This window comes from Nicotiana tabacum, chromosome 22 (genome assembly GCF_000715075.1).
Source record: "Nicotiana tabacum cultivar K326 chromosome 22, ASM71507v2, whole genome shotgun sequence".
NCBI classification, from domain to species: domain Eukaryota; kingdom Viridiplantae; phylum Streptophyta; class Magnoliopsida; order Solanales; family Solanaceae; genus Nicotiana; species Nicotiana tabacum.
The window spans coordinates 97,862,767-97,878,906 of NC_134101.1; the positions used below are offsets into that span (position 1 = coordinate 97,862,767).

The 16,140-nt window shown below is 40.5% G+C and overlaps 1 protein-coding gene and 1 non-coding gene across 2 annotated transcripts; both read left to right on the top strand.

The window, feature by feature from the left end:
* The first annotated feature begins 10,016 nt into the window (after positions 1-10,016).
* Positions 10,017-13,034, top strand: LOC107832706 (WAT1-related protein At2g39510). The gene is made up of 7 exons (XM_016660574.2): positions 10,017-10,299; positions 10,409-10,471; positions 10,723-10,839; positions 11,446-11,689; positions 12,051-12,212; positions 12,337-12,488; positions 12,659-13,034. The coding sequence occupies exons 1-7, from the start codon at positions 10,097-10,099 to the stop codon at positions 12,834-12,836; spliced, it is 1,119 nt and encodes a 372-aa protein (XP_016516060.1). The 5' UTR covers positions 10,017-10,096; the 3' UTR covers positions 12,837-13,034.
* LOC142176831 (U1 spliceosomal RNA) lies at positions 11,792-11,955 on the top strand. The gene has a single exon (XR_012705638.1). It is a non-coding gene; the product is annotated as a U1 spliceosomal RNA (small nuclear RNA).
* Positions 13,035-16,140: the final 3,106 nt, after the last annotated feature.

A 16,140-nucleotide genomic window follows, 5' to 3' on the forward strand; every position in this document is an offset into this window, starting at 1 on the left:
GTACTTTGGCAAGAGAAACAAGTGTGAGGGATCACCCAAAACATCATATTTTCTTCTTCTATTTATTTTTCTTGAAATTTTGATCATTAATATTTTCATAGTTTATTTACCCATTGTCATGAGTAGCTAAATCTTTTGTCTAGGGTTTTGATGGAACCTATTGAAGGATGAACTTCTTGATTATGTTAATATAGTTTGCCAGTTTAATCTCTATTTGTTCAACTACGTGTTTGTTGTAGTTAATTGACAGGATCCTCAATTAGCTGTGCCTATTTAGTATGCATAACTCGGGAGAGAGTGCATATTTAGGTAATTGTTGAATAACATTACTCCCAAAGTATAAGAGGGATCTATAACTGTGGGTTTAAAGGCGGGATTAGGGATAACGAAATCTTGGGTGCAATCTAAAGTGAACTGTAATAAACAAAGCTAGCTAGCGTATCTCGGGAGAGTGCGTCTAGTAAATTATCGTGATTACTCAGGAGAGATTCATGGTAAAAAGAGTGTTCATGGTTGATAGAGATGTGTTGGTAAATATATATGAAACATAAACAGAAGGGATTCCATCAATAGGGGAAATCACTACCTTAGAACCATCTCATTATTGTTCACAACTTAAGCTTATTTAGTTTACAACTGTTTATTGACTTTCAATCTTAGTTATTAAATATACCATCAACTGTTATTCACAATGTTTGGGGAAGTTGATTCTAAAGAATTTAGTAAGTCTAACGAAAGTAATTGATAGGTTAATTCTCTGTGGATTCGACTCTGGGCATAAATACTCAGGTTATATTTGCAACGTCCGCATTGTCCTTTTATAAGGCATAGTTGGGCGTGATCAGATTGTCCGATATAATAGTACATGCTCCCGTTTTGGCGGGGTCTGATTACATCGACCGTTTGCCAGATACATCGTCTCCCTGTAGGAACCTTTGCTTGGCATTTCCCCACTTCTTTCGAATCGGGTGGCTTCGAGTGGGAATGCCCTTCGCCACTTGAAAGTTGGCCGCAAGGGTGCTTCAAGCAATTCGTGGAGTTTCCCCTTTAGGCAGCTTTGTAGACGTTGCCTCATTAAAAACATTGTGGGTAAAAACCCTTCTTTTTTGGGATAAAAACTCGGTCAAAGGAAGAGAGTGCAACGAGCGCGCTTTTGGGGGTCTCAAGGCATCTTGATAGTGTTAGCATTCTTGTATCTCTGGTTGAGTGCCTGCACGAGGGTTAGTTCTTAATCCGAAATTAAACAAAAGGAATGGCTGTACCTTGAAACGAGATATGCTGGTGGCATCTTGAGATTGGCTTATTATGACCGCTGGAAGGCGGACATGCGATGCAGATTTCTACTTCGTGTTGTTAAAACCAACCGGGGTTGAGACCTGATTCGCCCTTCTGGCTTATTCGGGAGCGGGGGTATGGGCATTGATAACACGTCATGTATTGCAAACATTTCCCTTGCCGCGTGTTGTTCCCCATAGATGGTTTTGACCCCGTCCTTCGTCGGGAATTTTATCATCTGGTGGAGGGTGGATGGTACTGCTCTCATGCAGTGTATCCACGGTTGCCCAAACAAGGCGTTATACCTCGTATCTCCCTCGATGACATGGAATTTGGTGTCTTGGGTTGTGCCGGCCACGGTAATCAGAAGGACGATTTCTCCTTTCGTTGTTTCGCTCGCCATGTTGAACCCATTGAGGACCTGAGTGGCGGGTACGATCCGTTCAAGCAGTCCGAGCTGTTCTATCACCCTCGACCTGATAATATTGGCCGAGCTACCTGGATCTATGAGTACACGTTTTATCTGAAAAGAATTTACAAGAAAGAAGGTTACCAGGGCATCATTGTGGGGTTGAGACAGGGCCTCGGTATCTTCTTCGCTGAACATGAGGGCATCTTCGGGGATATATCCCTGAGTCCGTTTTTCCCTGGTGATGGATATTTTTGTTCTCCTCATCACGGGTTCCTGTGGGGCATCGGTGCCCCCCATGATCATGTGGATGACGTGTTGCGGTACGTTTGCCTCGTTCTTCTTGGTTGCCTCCCTGTCTCGAAACTAATTTTTTGCCCGATCGCTAAGGAATTCCCGAAGGTGACCTTTGTTGAGTAGTCGGGCCACTTCTTCTCGTAGTTGATGGCAATCCTCGGTCCTGTGACCGTGTGTGTTATGGAACTCAAACACTAAGTTGTAATTTCTCTGTGAATAGTCCGACTGTATTGGTTTGGGCCACTTGGTGTCCCTGATTCACGATGTCTGATATGTCGACGCTGAAGTTGTATTCCGATAAGTGGGGCGCGTTTGTCGGCACCATGTTCCGATCGAACCTAGTTCTGTTGATGAGCCCCCGAGGATCCTGTCCTTGATCTATCCTCCGATCGTTGCGGGGTAGGTTGCGCCTCGGGGCGTTCCTTCTATCTTCATGGTACGGTTGGTACCTTTCTTTGCTTGGTTTCGATTCTTTTGCCAGGAGTCTATTTAGGTATACTGAGACCGAAAGGCTCCCAGCTGGTCATCCTTGGCCTTGATCTTTGACTAGTATCAATTGTGAACGTCCGACCAGGTCACGACCGGATATTCGATTAGATTCTGCTTCAACTATTTTGAAGCCATCGAGCTTCGTTCGTTCAGGCCTTGGGTGAAGGCCTGCACCGCCCAGTCGTTAGAGACTGGTGGCAGCTCCATCCGTTCCATCTGGAGGCGGGATACGAATTCTCGCAACATCTCGTTCTCTCTCTGCTTGATTTTGAAAATGTCAGATTTCCTTGTTGCTACCTTGATGGCTCCGGTATGTGCTTTTACGAAGGAGTCTGCTAGCATGGCGAACGAATCTATGGAGTTGGGAGCCATGTTATGGTACCACATCATGGCCCCCTTTGAAAGAGTTTCTCCGAATTTTTTCAGCAACACGGACTCAATCTCGTCATTTTTTATGTCATTGCCTTTTACTGCGCAGGTGTAAGCAGTGATGTGTTCGTTAGGGTCGGAGGTGCCATTGTACTTGGGGAGTTCCGGCATTCTGATTTTCGGGATAGGCTTCGGGGCTGCTTCCTCGGGGAACAACCTCTGAATGAACTTCTTTGAATCCAAACATTTGAGGACCGGGGGAGCACCTGGGATTTGATCGACCCTGGAGTTGTAGGTCTTGACTTTTTTGTTGTTGGCTGCAATCATTCTCTCACCTGATTCAATCCTTTTGGTGAGGTCCTCGAGCATTTATACAATGGCAGGGTCAGCCACTGACCCGTTGTTGCTTGTCCTTTCGAGTGCTCGCTCGGCGGGGGGAGCCGTCTCTAGCGCTGCTGTGCTGGGGGTTCTTGGATGGTTTTGCAGCTGAGCAATGGCCAGTTGTTGTGCCTACAACATTTCAAAAATAACATGAAGACTAACTTCCTATTCTTCCCAGGCCGGGGTTTTTTGAGCTTCCTGTTGGTCGTTGTGCCGTACGCTCCTGTCGGTGTGAGAAGTTTCGTCGACTTGTTGTGCGTCCTGTGAATCTGTGTCCGCTAGGATCAGTCTAGGGAGCGATATCAGGATTCCGCGGAGGTGCTTTAGCGGCCGGGACATCCATACCATTTTCCCCGTGATTTTTGAGGTTGTCGTTCTCAACTCCGTTTACCGAGCCGAACATTTTGGCCTGAAGTCAAAGGATTTTGGACAAGAAAAAGTGTGAAAGCTGATGTGTATTTGTGTAATGAAAACTAGCAAGAAAATAATTACTTTTATTTTTAGTCCCACGGTGGGCGCCAAACTGTTTACCGTGAAAATGGTAACAACAATTAATTTGTAAATGAGATTCTAAAAATACGTGATCTATTCTCGAGCTAGTTGTTAGAGCAGATAATGCTAATAATGCTAAGTGTAACGGTGAAATGTGGGGTAAAAAGAGGCAGTAACCAAACCGAAGGTGGGGGCTGTTGCCCGGATGCAGAGATGGTCGATGCAACCTCGGGGTCGGCGTTAATATCGATCTTGAACTATCGGGGATAGCTGGGGATGGGATAACAGTTAAATATATAACTAGACAAGGCTCTTTGGGTCGATATTAAGTTATATAATGAAGAACAAGTTAAGAGGCGATGAATACGGAGACGACCTCGAGCCAGTACCAAGTGATAAACAAGAAGAATGACCGAAGATAAATGGCTTTAAGCCAAGGGGAATAAATAATTAGAGAAGAGAGGAAGAGAGAAGATATTATTGCCCTTGAGTAGGATGATTGAAGCTGCTCTACAAGATGTTGGTGACCTCCCTTTTATAGGAAGGGGACGCCCAAACTAAGTACAAGACGTGTAGTATGACAAAAGAGAATGAGATGTGATAGCTTGTTAGCCTTACGTCGCATGTGGGCTGACGTTGAGCCGCATGAGTAGATTTGATCGACCCCGGGTGTATTCCTCGGGGGGATTCCTGCGTTCGTCGGGGCTTCAGCCAATGTTATTCTTGGTAGGGCATCGATAGGTTTCGAGGGAAGCGACTGACTCAAGATCCCGTGTTTTCGGGGTCACTCTTCGAAGCATTATGTCAAGGGCAAATCGGTCCCCCGAATTTCACCGCACACACAACAGCAGGCTTGACAAGTACCATTTAAGCTCCTCCAAGGCCTGTTGGCATTTTGGAGTCTATGTAAAGTTATTCTTCTTCTGCTTCAACAATGAAAAGAATCGATGGCTCTTATCGGAAGACCTCGAGATGAATCGCCCCAAGGCGACTATGTGCCCTGTTAACGTCTGCATGGCGTTTACGTTGTTTATTATCGTGAAATCCTTGATAGCTTTGATTTTGTTGGGGTTGATCTCGATACCTCGATTGGATACCATGAAGCCGAGAAATTTGCCGGAGCCGACCCCGAATGCGTAATTTTTTGGGTTGAGCTTCATGTTGTATTTCTTTAGTATATTGAAAGTTTCCCTATTTGTTCTTCGAACATTTGGTTTACTAGGTGTTGATAGGTTGCACCAGCATTTTTTAGTTGGAATGGCATTACATTATAGCAGTAGGTACCATGCTTAGTGATGAACGAAGTTTTTTCCTAGTCTTCTGGGTTCATCTGTATTTAGTTGTAACCGGAATAGGCATCGAGAAAACTTAGAGTCTCGTGGCCAGCCGTGGTATCGATCATGTGATCGATGTTAGGTAAAGGGAAAGAATCCTTGGGGCATGCTTTATTTAGGTCTTTGTAATCTACACACATCCTAAGCTTGTTTCCCTTCTTAGGGACTACTACTACATTCGCTAACCGTTCGGGATATTTTACTTCCCGGATGGACCCTATTTTGAGAAGTTTGGTTACATCGTCTTTGATGAAAGTGTGTTTGACCTCAGACTGAGGCCTCCTTTTTTGTTTCATCGGGCGGAACTTCGGGTCCAAGCTTAGTTTATGAGTAGTGATCTCCGGTGGGATCCCTGTCATATCGAGATGAGACCAAGCAAAATAATCCATATTACCTATAAGAAGTTGAATAAGTTTTTTCATGAGCTCGGGAGTTAACCCTATACCCATGTATACCTTTCGATCGAGTAGATGCTCGATTAGTATGACTTCTTCCAGCTCTTCGACCGTTAATTTTATGGCATCGTAATCATCGGTGACTATGAAGGATCGAGGAACCCTGTAATCATCATCTTCTTCAGTCCCATGCATCTCCAACTGGGTTGGGGCTGATGTCTGTGGTTGCTATTTGACCTCCTATTTCCCCTTCGAATTTGACTCTTTCGTTGATGAGAAAGCCGATATTGGTATCACTTCTTCGACGGCAAACATTTCCTTGGCGGAAGGTTGCTCCTCGTAGACTGTTTTGACTCCCTCTGGTGTCGGGAACATTAGAAGCTGGTGAAGGGTCGAGGACACTGCCCTCATATCGCCCTCGATCACATGGAACTTCATTTCTTGGACGGTCCCAACCATATTTACTGGAAAATTTATCTCACCTTTGGTTATTTCACATGCCATGTTGAAACCATTTGGTACTCGAGCCGCAGGCACAACCTGATCTTGTAGACCGAGCTATTCTACGACCCTTGATCGGATGATGTTGGCCGAGCTACCTGGATCAACTAAAACACGTTTAACTTGAGTCTTATTCATAAGTACAAATATTACCAGTGCATCGTTATGGCGTTGTATGATCCCTTCTGCATCCTCGTTATTGAAAGACAATGTTCCTTTTGGTAAGTAATCCCGAGTTTGCTTTTTCCCTTGTGATCGACACCTTGGTGCATTTAAATACTGGTCCTTGAGGAATATCGACCCCTCCAACAATCATGTGAATCATATTCTTTGGCTCTTCTTGTTCGTTATGTCTATTTGAATATCTATTTTTGAAGTGATTCTTGGCCCGATCACTTAATAATTTTCGAAGGTGCCCCTCGTTGAACAATCGGGCTACTTCCACCCTTAGTTATCTGCAATCTTCTGTTTTATGGCCATGGGTACCATGATACTTGTACACTTGGTTGGGATTTCTCTGGGCTGGATCGGTCTGTAGAGGTCGAGGCCATCTAGTATCTTTGATACGTTCGATGGCTGACACGATGGCGGATGCATCTATGTTGAAGTTATATTTTGACAATTGCGGTGCTTCTTTGGGCCCGACATCCTTGTCGAAACCACTATTGCTCATGAGTCCCCGTGAACTTTGACCTCAATCGTTTCTACTCTCATTTTGTGTAGAGTTTTCCCAGATCCGCTGCCTCTACGGTCTCTATTATATGGTTGGTATCGATCTTTATTCTACCTTGGTTCTCGATCAATATCCCTTTTGATTCTATCCACGGGCCTATTAGGATAAACGGACCCAGAAGGAGCCCCCAGTTGATCATCCTCGACTATGATCTTTGACTGATGCCGATTGTGTACATCGGCCCAAATGACAGCCGGATATCGATCAAATTCTGCTTCAACTGTTGTGAAGCTATGGAACTCCGAACATTGAGACCTTGAGTAAAAGCTTGAATAGCCCAATCGTCGGTGACCGGTGACAAATCCATTCATTCCATTTAGAATCGACATACGAGTTCCGTGAGAATCTTGTTGTCCTTCTGTCTTACCTTGAAAAGGTCTGACTTTCTTGGTCTGACCTTAATGGTCCTGGCGTGTTCCTTTAGAAAAGAATATGCAAGCATAGGAAACGAGTCAATAAAATTAGGCGGTAAATTGTGATACCATATCATAGCACTATTCGATAAAGTCTCCCCGATTTTTTTTCAGCAAGACCGATTCGATCTCGTCATCTTCCAAGTTATTTTTTTGATAGCACACGTGTCGGGGGTGACGTGTTCGTTTGGATCAGTTGCCCCATTATACTTAGGAATTTCGGGCATACGAAACTTCTTGGGGATTGGCTTCGGAGCCGCACTTGGGGGAAAGGTTTTTGTACAAAATTTTGGAGTCTAGTCCTTTTAATATCGGTGATGCCCCTGGGATTTGGTTGACCCTGGAGTTATAAGTTTCCACCTTCTTATTGTTTTCCTCGATTTTCTTTTCCCCTATCTCGATTCACTTTGTTAGTTCTTTGAGCATTTTTATGCTAGCAGGATTGGTCTCCGATTCCTTCTCATTCGATTTCCTAGAAGTCGATTCGACCCTTTATATAACTTCTTGGGATGACTCAAGTTCGACCCTGCTCGGTATGTAGTTCTGATTTTTGAGCTAGGCTTTTGCTGCTTGTTGGCCTGCAACATTTCAAAGATCACCCGCAGGCTGATCCTGCCATCTTCACAGCCATGTGCATTCTGAGTAGCTGATCGGGTCCCTCCGCGAATGTTGCTTTATCGACGACCAAATTTCCATTGATGGCTACATGTGAACTGACATCTGATTGGATCTACAAACAGAATTCCATCGAGGCCTGCTGGGGGTACAACGTTTCCTGGTGCAATATTCTCATTCTCGCCATGGTGGCTAAGATCATTGTCAATGTGTTGAGGTGCTGACTGAGAGTTTGACATTTTTTGATCCTATAATGAAAGATACTTCAAAGAACAAGTGTAAAATAATGTGTGTTATGAAAATACCAGGCAATCACTATTATCCTTATCCCCACGGTGGGCGCCAAACTGTTTACCCTAAAAACGGATAACAATTGAATTTGTATTATGGTTTTAAGGACACGTGATCTTACTTAGCCCAAACTGAGCAACAATGTAAATTGATATTACATTGAAATTGATAATAAATAGGAATTAAAGCAAACCATATGAATCAAGTAACCTTGACCCTCGAATTTGATCACCCTTGATCAACCAAGTGAAGATTTAGTTGACACAACAATAAAGTAATAGAATGTTAAAAGCTTAAGAGAAAAGTAGTATATTGCTTTATGTAACGTGAATATGATGTCTTTTACAAATGAGCAGACCCCCTTTATATAGTAGGGGAGTCCTACCCTTAATACAATCCAAAATATGGTAAAACATCCCAATTAGCTGATTAATCGGCCTCTTCTTGATACGTGCCGAGATTTCCACCGTGATCCTCGCCCGATCGCGGATATCTTGGCTTTTCGTTATTTGACTCGGCATGCTTCCCTCGATCTTGCTCGATCTCTATCCCGTTCGATCTCGATCGGTTCGTGAGTCACGAGCTTGGCCATCTAACTTCGTGTCACGGTCTGGTATGACATGGGGTCGAACCTTGTCTGTCACGCCTCGATCTCGATTAATCATAAAAAAGGACAAGCCCGATTTTGACCGTATACCGGAGTATTAATTTTTTCATTCTTTGTCATCTCTTTGGTTTTACTACACATTTCATTAATATGGATTTATCAAGTACCAAGACCCAAGTGGTGGAGTTGGTTGCGAATTTACGTAACTACCTTAACCGTAAACATGCATGTGAATGTAGAAGTAGGAAATGATTTAATGTTCATCACGCATGTGCTCTAGTAAATCTTCTACGGATAAGAGAAATGTAATCCCTTTAGTAGATTCGAATATGAAAGTCCAACACAATTAAATTGTGCAGCTAATCAATAAATTGTTCATAGAAAGCAAAGTTCAACCTCAACTTAAATTCCGCAGTTTTCTTCAAGTGAACTCCAAATAGGAAAGTGGTGTACACTTCATGGCTAATAATAAACTTTTTCACATACAGAGATACAAGTGAAGAAGAGCCAAACAATCAACTAACCTCATCGAATTATTCCGATTTTTATAATTCTATCTTTTTCTACATATAACATAAAGTAGAACTCGTTGAGCATTGCTCTGATTTGCTGGCATTATTTTTGAAAGAATTCATCCAAGCTGAATGTCCACTAAGAAGACATGTTTGGTTTAGTGCATTGTTGTGACGGTTCTATCTCCCTCGTCAGCAACAATGTCTTATCATAAATTGCTTCTTTTAAAATATAAATTACTTATTCTTCGTTTCCGAAATAATGAAGAAAAAAAAACCAAATACATAATAGACATTTGATTTATAGCAATAATTCTTAGAAATATTTGAAACCTTTTCTTCACCTGTAAATTATAAAAATATTCAAACTGTGGGAAAAAGATCACTTTACCAGTTTTCATGATGAGAAACTTTATAGAAATAAGTAAGCCATTATCTGAATGAAGAGAAGTGTTTTATTGAACAATTCCATTATAAGATGATAGTGGAGTCCATACAGTTTTTGATATGGAGACGTGCTTAGCTAGCTTTGTTTGTCCCCTGTATCAGCAGGAGAGTCAGGATTTTCATTAAGAGGAGTCAAAATATAAAGAAATAAACTCACCAGTATATATATACTATAATTTTCCGACAAAGGGTTGACCCAAGGGTGGTCAACTGAACACCCTTCGCCAAAATATTATACTATGTATAAGGTAAAATATTAGTACTTGTTATTGATTAAAAAATAAACTTTGAACACCTTTGCATAGCGCACTGAAAAAGGGTGTTCAAAATTTGAATACCCTTATGAATTTCCGGGTTTTACGACTGTGCATGTCGTTCGCCACTGTGCATGTGGCTCCGCCACTGCCCTATATATAGAACCGCAAGGCGGGGTTTGTGAGGTACAAAGCATTGCTTACCCAATACTTTAACTAGCTAGTTGAAATATTAAAAAAAGAAAAGAAAGCTACGTACTGTGCAGTAAAGAAAAACGAAGCATGTCAACAAGGGAAAGGATATTGAAATTTGTGAAGGAAGCACAGCCATATTTGGCAGTGATATTGTTACAGTTTGGATATGCAGGATCAGCTATAATAGCTAAGTCTGCTCTAAATCATGGCATGAGCCATTTCACCTTTGCCGTCTACAGAAATGTCTTTGCCACTTTTGTCTTTGCTCCTTTTGCCATGGTCTTGGAAAGGTCTTGTAACATATTCATGCAGTGCAACTCTCTTTTTTACTTAGATGAAGTTATTTTTGTTTTAAAAAAAAGATAATAATTCTGGTTTCTCTGGTTGTTTAACACACAGGAAAATAAGGCCAAACATGACTGTATCCATTTTCTTGAAGATTATGTTGCTGGGCTTACTGGAGTAAACATCTATGACATTAATACATTAGCAATTTTTTCCACTGAAAACAAAAGCTGCCTTTTTTTTGCACATTGTCTGATATTACACTGAAAACCTATGTTACTTGGACTTTACAAAAATGTTGTTGGGTGCGTACGTGTCGGATCCTCCAAATTTAGTACATCTTTTGAGGATCCGACATGGATGCATCAACACTTTTGGAGAGTCCGAGCAACATAGTTAAAAACATAAGTTGCCTTTTTTTATTGCAGGCCTGTCATCGACCAGAACTTGTACTACACAGGGTTGAGATACACTACTGCAACTTTTGCAACGGCAATGTGCAATGTGCTTCCAGCCCTTACCTTTTTGTTGGCTTGGATCCTAAGGTATTATTTACCTATCTTGTCTGCAATTTATTTTATCACATGCACGTTCATATTCAACGTTTAAAAAGGACAAAAAAAAATTGATAAGTACGATCGATGTATTTAACTGAACTATTGGATCAGCAAAAAGAACCAAAAAAAGTATCAGCAAATATCGTGTAACAAAAGAGCCCATGGGAGTTTTGAGCCGTCTTATCGTCCAAAATATTCCCTTTGTTTAGTAATGACTAGAAAGTACAGTTGACATAAAACCCAGTACAGCTTAAAATACAATTGTTAATGCATCAACGCAACAAAATAAGTACTCCCTCTATGATACTCTTTCTTTTTAAATTTGTTTTAAAAAAGATGACACTTCTGAATATTTGGAAACTTTTTAATTTAAACATTCATTTTATCATAACTAACATGCTCTTATATCCAAAGAATTATGCTAGATATTTTAAGAAAAAAAAGTTATAAGAGTACCTTTGATATGTGCTAAAAGTCTTATATTTTTTAAAATTTGTACTGATCAGTCAAATAGTATCATATGAAATAAATCAGGGTAAACGATGTAAAGTTGGTTACATGAGTAGGTAAATAATAGGTAAGTTGAAAGTGTAGGCTTGAGAAGGTGAACATAAGGAGATTATCAAGCCAAGCAAAAATAGTGGGAACAACAGTGACATTTGGTGGTGCCATGATTATGGCACTAATTGGAGGACCTACAATTGGATTGCCCTGGACCAGACATCTCCTTTCTACTACAACTGCTACTAGTGCTTCTCTGACTGAGCTACAACCCATTAAGGGTGCTCTCTTCATCGCAGCAGGTTGTATCTGTTGGGCCTGCTTTTATAATCTTCAGGTACTATCCTTAATAAACTTAAGTTATTAAATGATTCACTATAGATGACAATGTTGAGACCAGCAGGATAATCTACGTAGATCCGTTAACATTATTTTTTTCTTACTTACCTGGACGGGTCGATGGGCGATCAGCAAGAACCATGGCCTAGGCTGATGACTTTCATTGCACAATATTGGAGGGGTGCTAGCCTAATTAAGGTTGACCCAAGTGGTCGAGCCTACATCATAATTTGTGGTGGGGGCATGCGTTCGCGCAGCCCCTATCACCCCAATTGTGAGATTTTACTGGGTTGTTGTTGTTGTTGTTATTGTATTGTTATTTTTCTTTTTTTCATATTTTATGTTTGTGTTACAAACAGGCAATAACCTTGAAGACATACCCTGCGGCATTATCGCTCACTTGTTTGATTTGTTCGGCGGGAGCGGTGGAAGGCACAGCTTTGACCCTTGTGGCTGAAAGGGGCAATACTTCAATCTGGGCTATCCACTTGGACACTAAACTTTTATCTTACGTTTATAGTGTAAGCTTGAACAATATTCTCTAGTATGTGCCATCATTAATTCATATTAATATTTATCACCTATTAGTCACGACTTTCCTAGAGCTTACTTTAGTTCACGCAAAACAAAATTTCACGGATGCAGGGAATGGTCACTTCTGGACTGGGCTATTATGTTTCTGGATTGATAATGAAGGATAAAGGGCCTGTTTTCGTCACTGCTTTTAATCCTCTAAATATGGTACTGGTCGCAATTTTGGGTTCATTCATTTTATCCGAGCAGCTAAACTTGGGAAGGTACGTACATGCTTATTTACTTTATTAATATGATTATTATTATTAATTTTTATTTTTATTTTTTGGGGAACGAACAATTGATTATCGCGATATCATTAATGATTTTTATTTCAAGTAGTAACGTTGAGTGCAAAAGAGGTTGTCTAATATGGTGCCGGATGAATATATAGGGTTTTGGGAGGGGCAATCATTGTCATTGGACTGTATTTAGTAATATGGGGCAAGAGCAAGGACCAAATATTGTCGAAATCGAGCAGCACTGACGATGCTGAAGCCGAACCTGTTGGTCAAGAAACATCTATAACAAAGTCTTTAAATCAGGTAAAAGCTGGAGACGAAGCTGTTTAAGAAGAAATTGCGAGGATTTAATAATAGCTCCTTTTTAATGGTTGGGTTTTAGATAATGCTCAAGTTCCCCGCACAGAAGGATGTTGCTTTTGCATTTCTTATTAAAGAGAATTGGAAAAATGACCAAGTGCGTTTAGCATCCGCGAAGCATTTGTCAATTTATTCTGCTGATGAAATGGACGTCCGATTTATTGCAAATGCGCTTATTGTATTGAACTAACTAATAAAAAATGAAAGAAAGGAAGAGCAAAAACAAGAAGAGGTAAGACTCATTCTAATGATGGCTTAAACAAATGGGAGGCAGAGGTGCTGGACATTAGAGTATTATATTGAAATTAATCTTGTGAACCCATTTAATAAAATAACTAACTTCCCAAATGCTAGGCTCGAACGAAAATTAAGAAAAGCCAGACAAGATGACTTTTCATGGAATAGAATGGAAGAGTATATCAAATGTCTTCTCAATATGGCTGGTTCGAACATAGGAAATTTTAATACTCCCTTCATTTCAGCTTAGATGACGTATTTTCCTTTTTGGTCTGTTTCAAAATAAATGACACATTTTTAAATTTGGAAATAATTCAACTTTAAACTCTTTATTTTACTCATTTTACTTTTAATGAGAAACTTTTATAACCACAAAAATATCATAGCCCCACAAAGCTTTTACTCCTTAAGCTTTTAAGACTACAAGTTTCAAAATTCTTCTTCTTTTTTCTTAAATTCCGTGCCGAGTCAAACTAACTCATCTAAAACGCAACGGAGAGAGTACTAAACATGCCAGACCCATCTGAATAAACAGACATGGAGTATGGAGATTTATTTAACGTCATTCTTTGTACAGTATCAACTGTTTCACCTTTTTTGCTTTTCCTTTGTAGAATCTGTTATGATCTATTAGTAAGTAATTACCAAGTAGTTTTATTCTTGATCTAATTTTATTGGTAGTAAAAACTTCCTTGCTCTTGATCTAATTTTATTAGTAAACTCTTGCCTCAATACCCATGCAAAAGTTGTTATGCTTGGAAATGACCCTTGTGCAATTGTGCATGGGCATTTTTAGTTTTGCCTTAGCCTTCTTTGTTGTGCATGCATATGTCTTCATTAATTCATTTCATTTTCTCCACCTTGCTTTTTGCTCTTCCCTTTTCCTATAAGCTTGTGAGTGGGTGACGAGCGAGATAGTGGAAGCTCGTGGTTGCCAAATGCCAATGCTGATTAGGTATTATTTGCCTGGCCTAGATATGACAAAGTTTCAACGAGAATAGAGAACCCCACAGCCAACTCACGTGTCGAAAGCAAAAACTCCTTTTTTTCCCCTTCCAAGTGCATAGATACCGAACCCAATAAGTAAAAGGACAAGCAATCAAATAATCCCCCACCCCCACCCCCCAACCAAAGCAGATTTCCCATCGCCTCGAGCAAATTCGACTCCCCGATTCCACATCCAACCGAGCTGAATTTTAATCAGAATTGGCAGCAAATTGTTTACCCTAAAAACATATTACAATTAAATTTATACTGTGATTTTAAGGATACGTGATTCACTTAGCATAAATTGAGAAAAAATGTAAATTGACAATGAAATTAACTGCAAATATAAATGAAGCAAACCAAATAACACGTATAGCTTTAATCCTTGAGTTAGATTGCCCTCGAATTAAGTGAGTATTTCGCCAGAAAGTATGAACACAGTAGCAAAAATATTGAGAGATTAAGAGAGAGTAAATATATAGCTTTTGTAACGTGAGTCTGATAATTACAAAATGATTAGAACCTCCTTTATATAGTAGAGGAATTCTACTTATGGTACAATTCTAAATACAGAAGGAAATCCCATGATTGGCTAAATGACCGGTCTTGACTTGATACGTGCCGAGATTTCTGCCACGATCCTTGCCTGATCACGGATATCTCGTCTTTCTGTTATTCGGCTTAGCAGGATCCCTTCGATCTCGCTCGGTCTCTATCCTGCTTCGGTCTCGATCACGGCTGGTCTCGATCTTGATTGGTCATCGACTCATGAGCTTAGCAATCCATCTCCGTGCCGTGGTTCGATGTAATGCAAGGCCGAGCCTTGGTCTGCCACCCTAGTGTCATTTAGCCATAGAAAATTAGGGAAGCCCGATTATGACCTTATACAGATAGTCCCCTCATTTTTCGGAGTGTAATGACAACAAACGAATTGAGTCTTCGAACATCCCCTCGGTTTACCATGATGTAAGCAATGTGGCGCAAGAGGCAGAGGTGACCGAAACATCCCGTCGATTTAGTTTCCTAGGCATTTAATGCGCGTCAGTCGACGATCGGCCACTACCAGTATTGAACTGCCGTTGCGAAACCAATAAATAGCCACCTTCTTCATTCTTTCAAACTTTACTTTCAATCTCCTTCATTCTAATCTTCACAGCTCTTTGCGTTCCCTAGATCATTGTGTTTTCAGTTCCCCGAGTTTCTTTACTTGTTTCTTCGTAAAATATCCAAGCGTTCCTCTTCCGTTTTATTCTTCCCAATTTAAAAAAATGGCTAAGACCTCAAAAACTGTCCCACACAAGGAAACCGCTTCTTCCACTACTAGAAATTCAGTAAAAAGCGACCACAAAAAGCGACAAAAGTTGGTCGCTTATAGGCCTAAAAGCGACCAAAAAGCGACCAAACATGCCTAGTCGCAATATTGCTGGTCCCTTTACTTTAGGGACCAAAGTTGGTCGCTAATTAGCGACCAACTTTGGTCTCTAAGGTAAAAGGACCAAATATTCTGATTTTGACTTTAGTGACCAACTTTGGTCGCTATATTAATTTAATAATATAAATTTGGCGACCAAAGTTGGTCTCTACATATGAAATACGTTGTTTTTAATTTATCATTAATCATTAGAAAGCGACCAACTTTGGTCTCTAATCCAAATATTATATTTTAAAATCTGGACAATAGAGACCAAAGTTGGTCGCTAAATTCAAGAATTTAATTTTTTTTAAAGATAAGCGACCAACATTGGTCGCTATATTTCCAGAAATTGTATTTTTTTTAATAGAAATCTGGGCAGGTAGCGACCAAGGTTGGTCGCTATTGCCCAGAAAATTATTTTTTTATAGTGAAATGCGACCAAATAGAGACCAAAGTTGGTCGCTTTTCTTGGTATATTTTTGGCAGAAACTGCCTGTTTTGGCAGCTACACCACCTGCCAGCTTACCAAACATCCTAAACAGGCATTTTATGCCAGCAACAACAACAACAACAATTAAAAGCAACAATCAATAGAACTAACACATTAAGCTAACAAAACTAAGTTAACGCTTATTA

Bases quoted from the DNA above. Each gene is read 5' to 3' on its own strand.
- LOC107832706 (XM_016660574.2), top strand. From the start codon at position 10,097: ATGTCAACAAGGGAAAGGATATTGAAATTTGTGAAGGAAGCACAGCCA. The intron at 10,300-10,408 runs GTCTTGTAACAT...TTTAACACACAG, and splicing joins TTTGCCATGGTCTTGGAAAG to GAAAATAAGGCCAAACATGA. The intron at 11,690-12,050 runs GTACTATCCTTA...TGTTACAAACAG, and splicing joins CCTGCTTTTATAATCTTCAG to GCAATAACCTTGAAGACATA.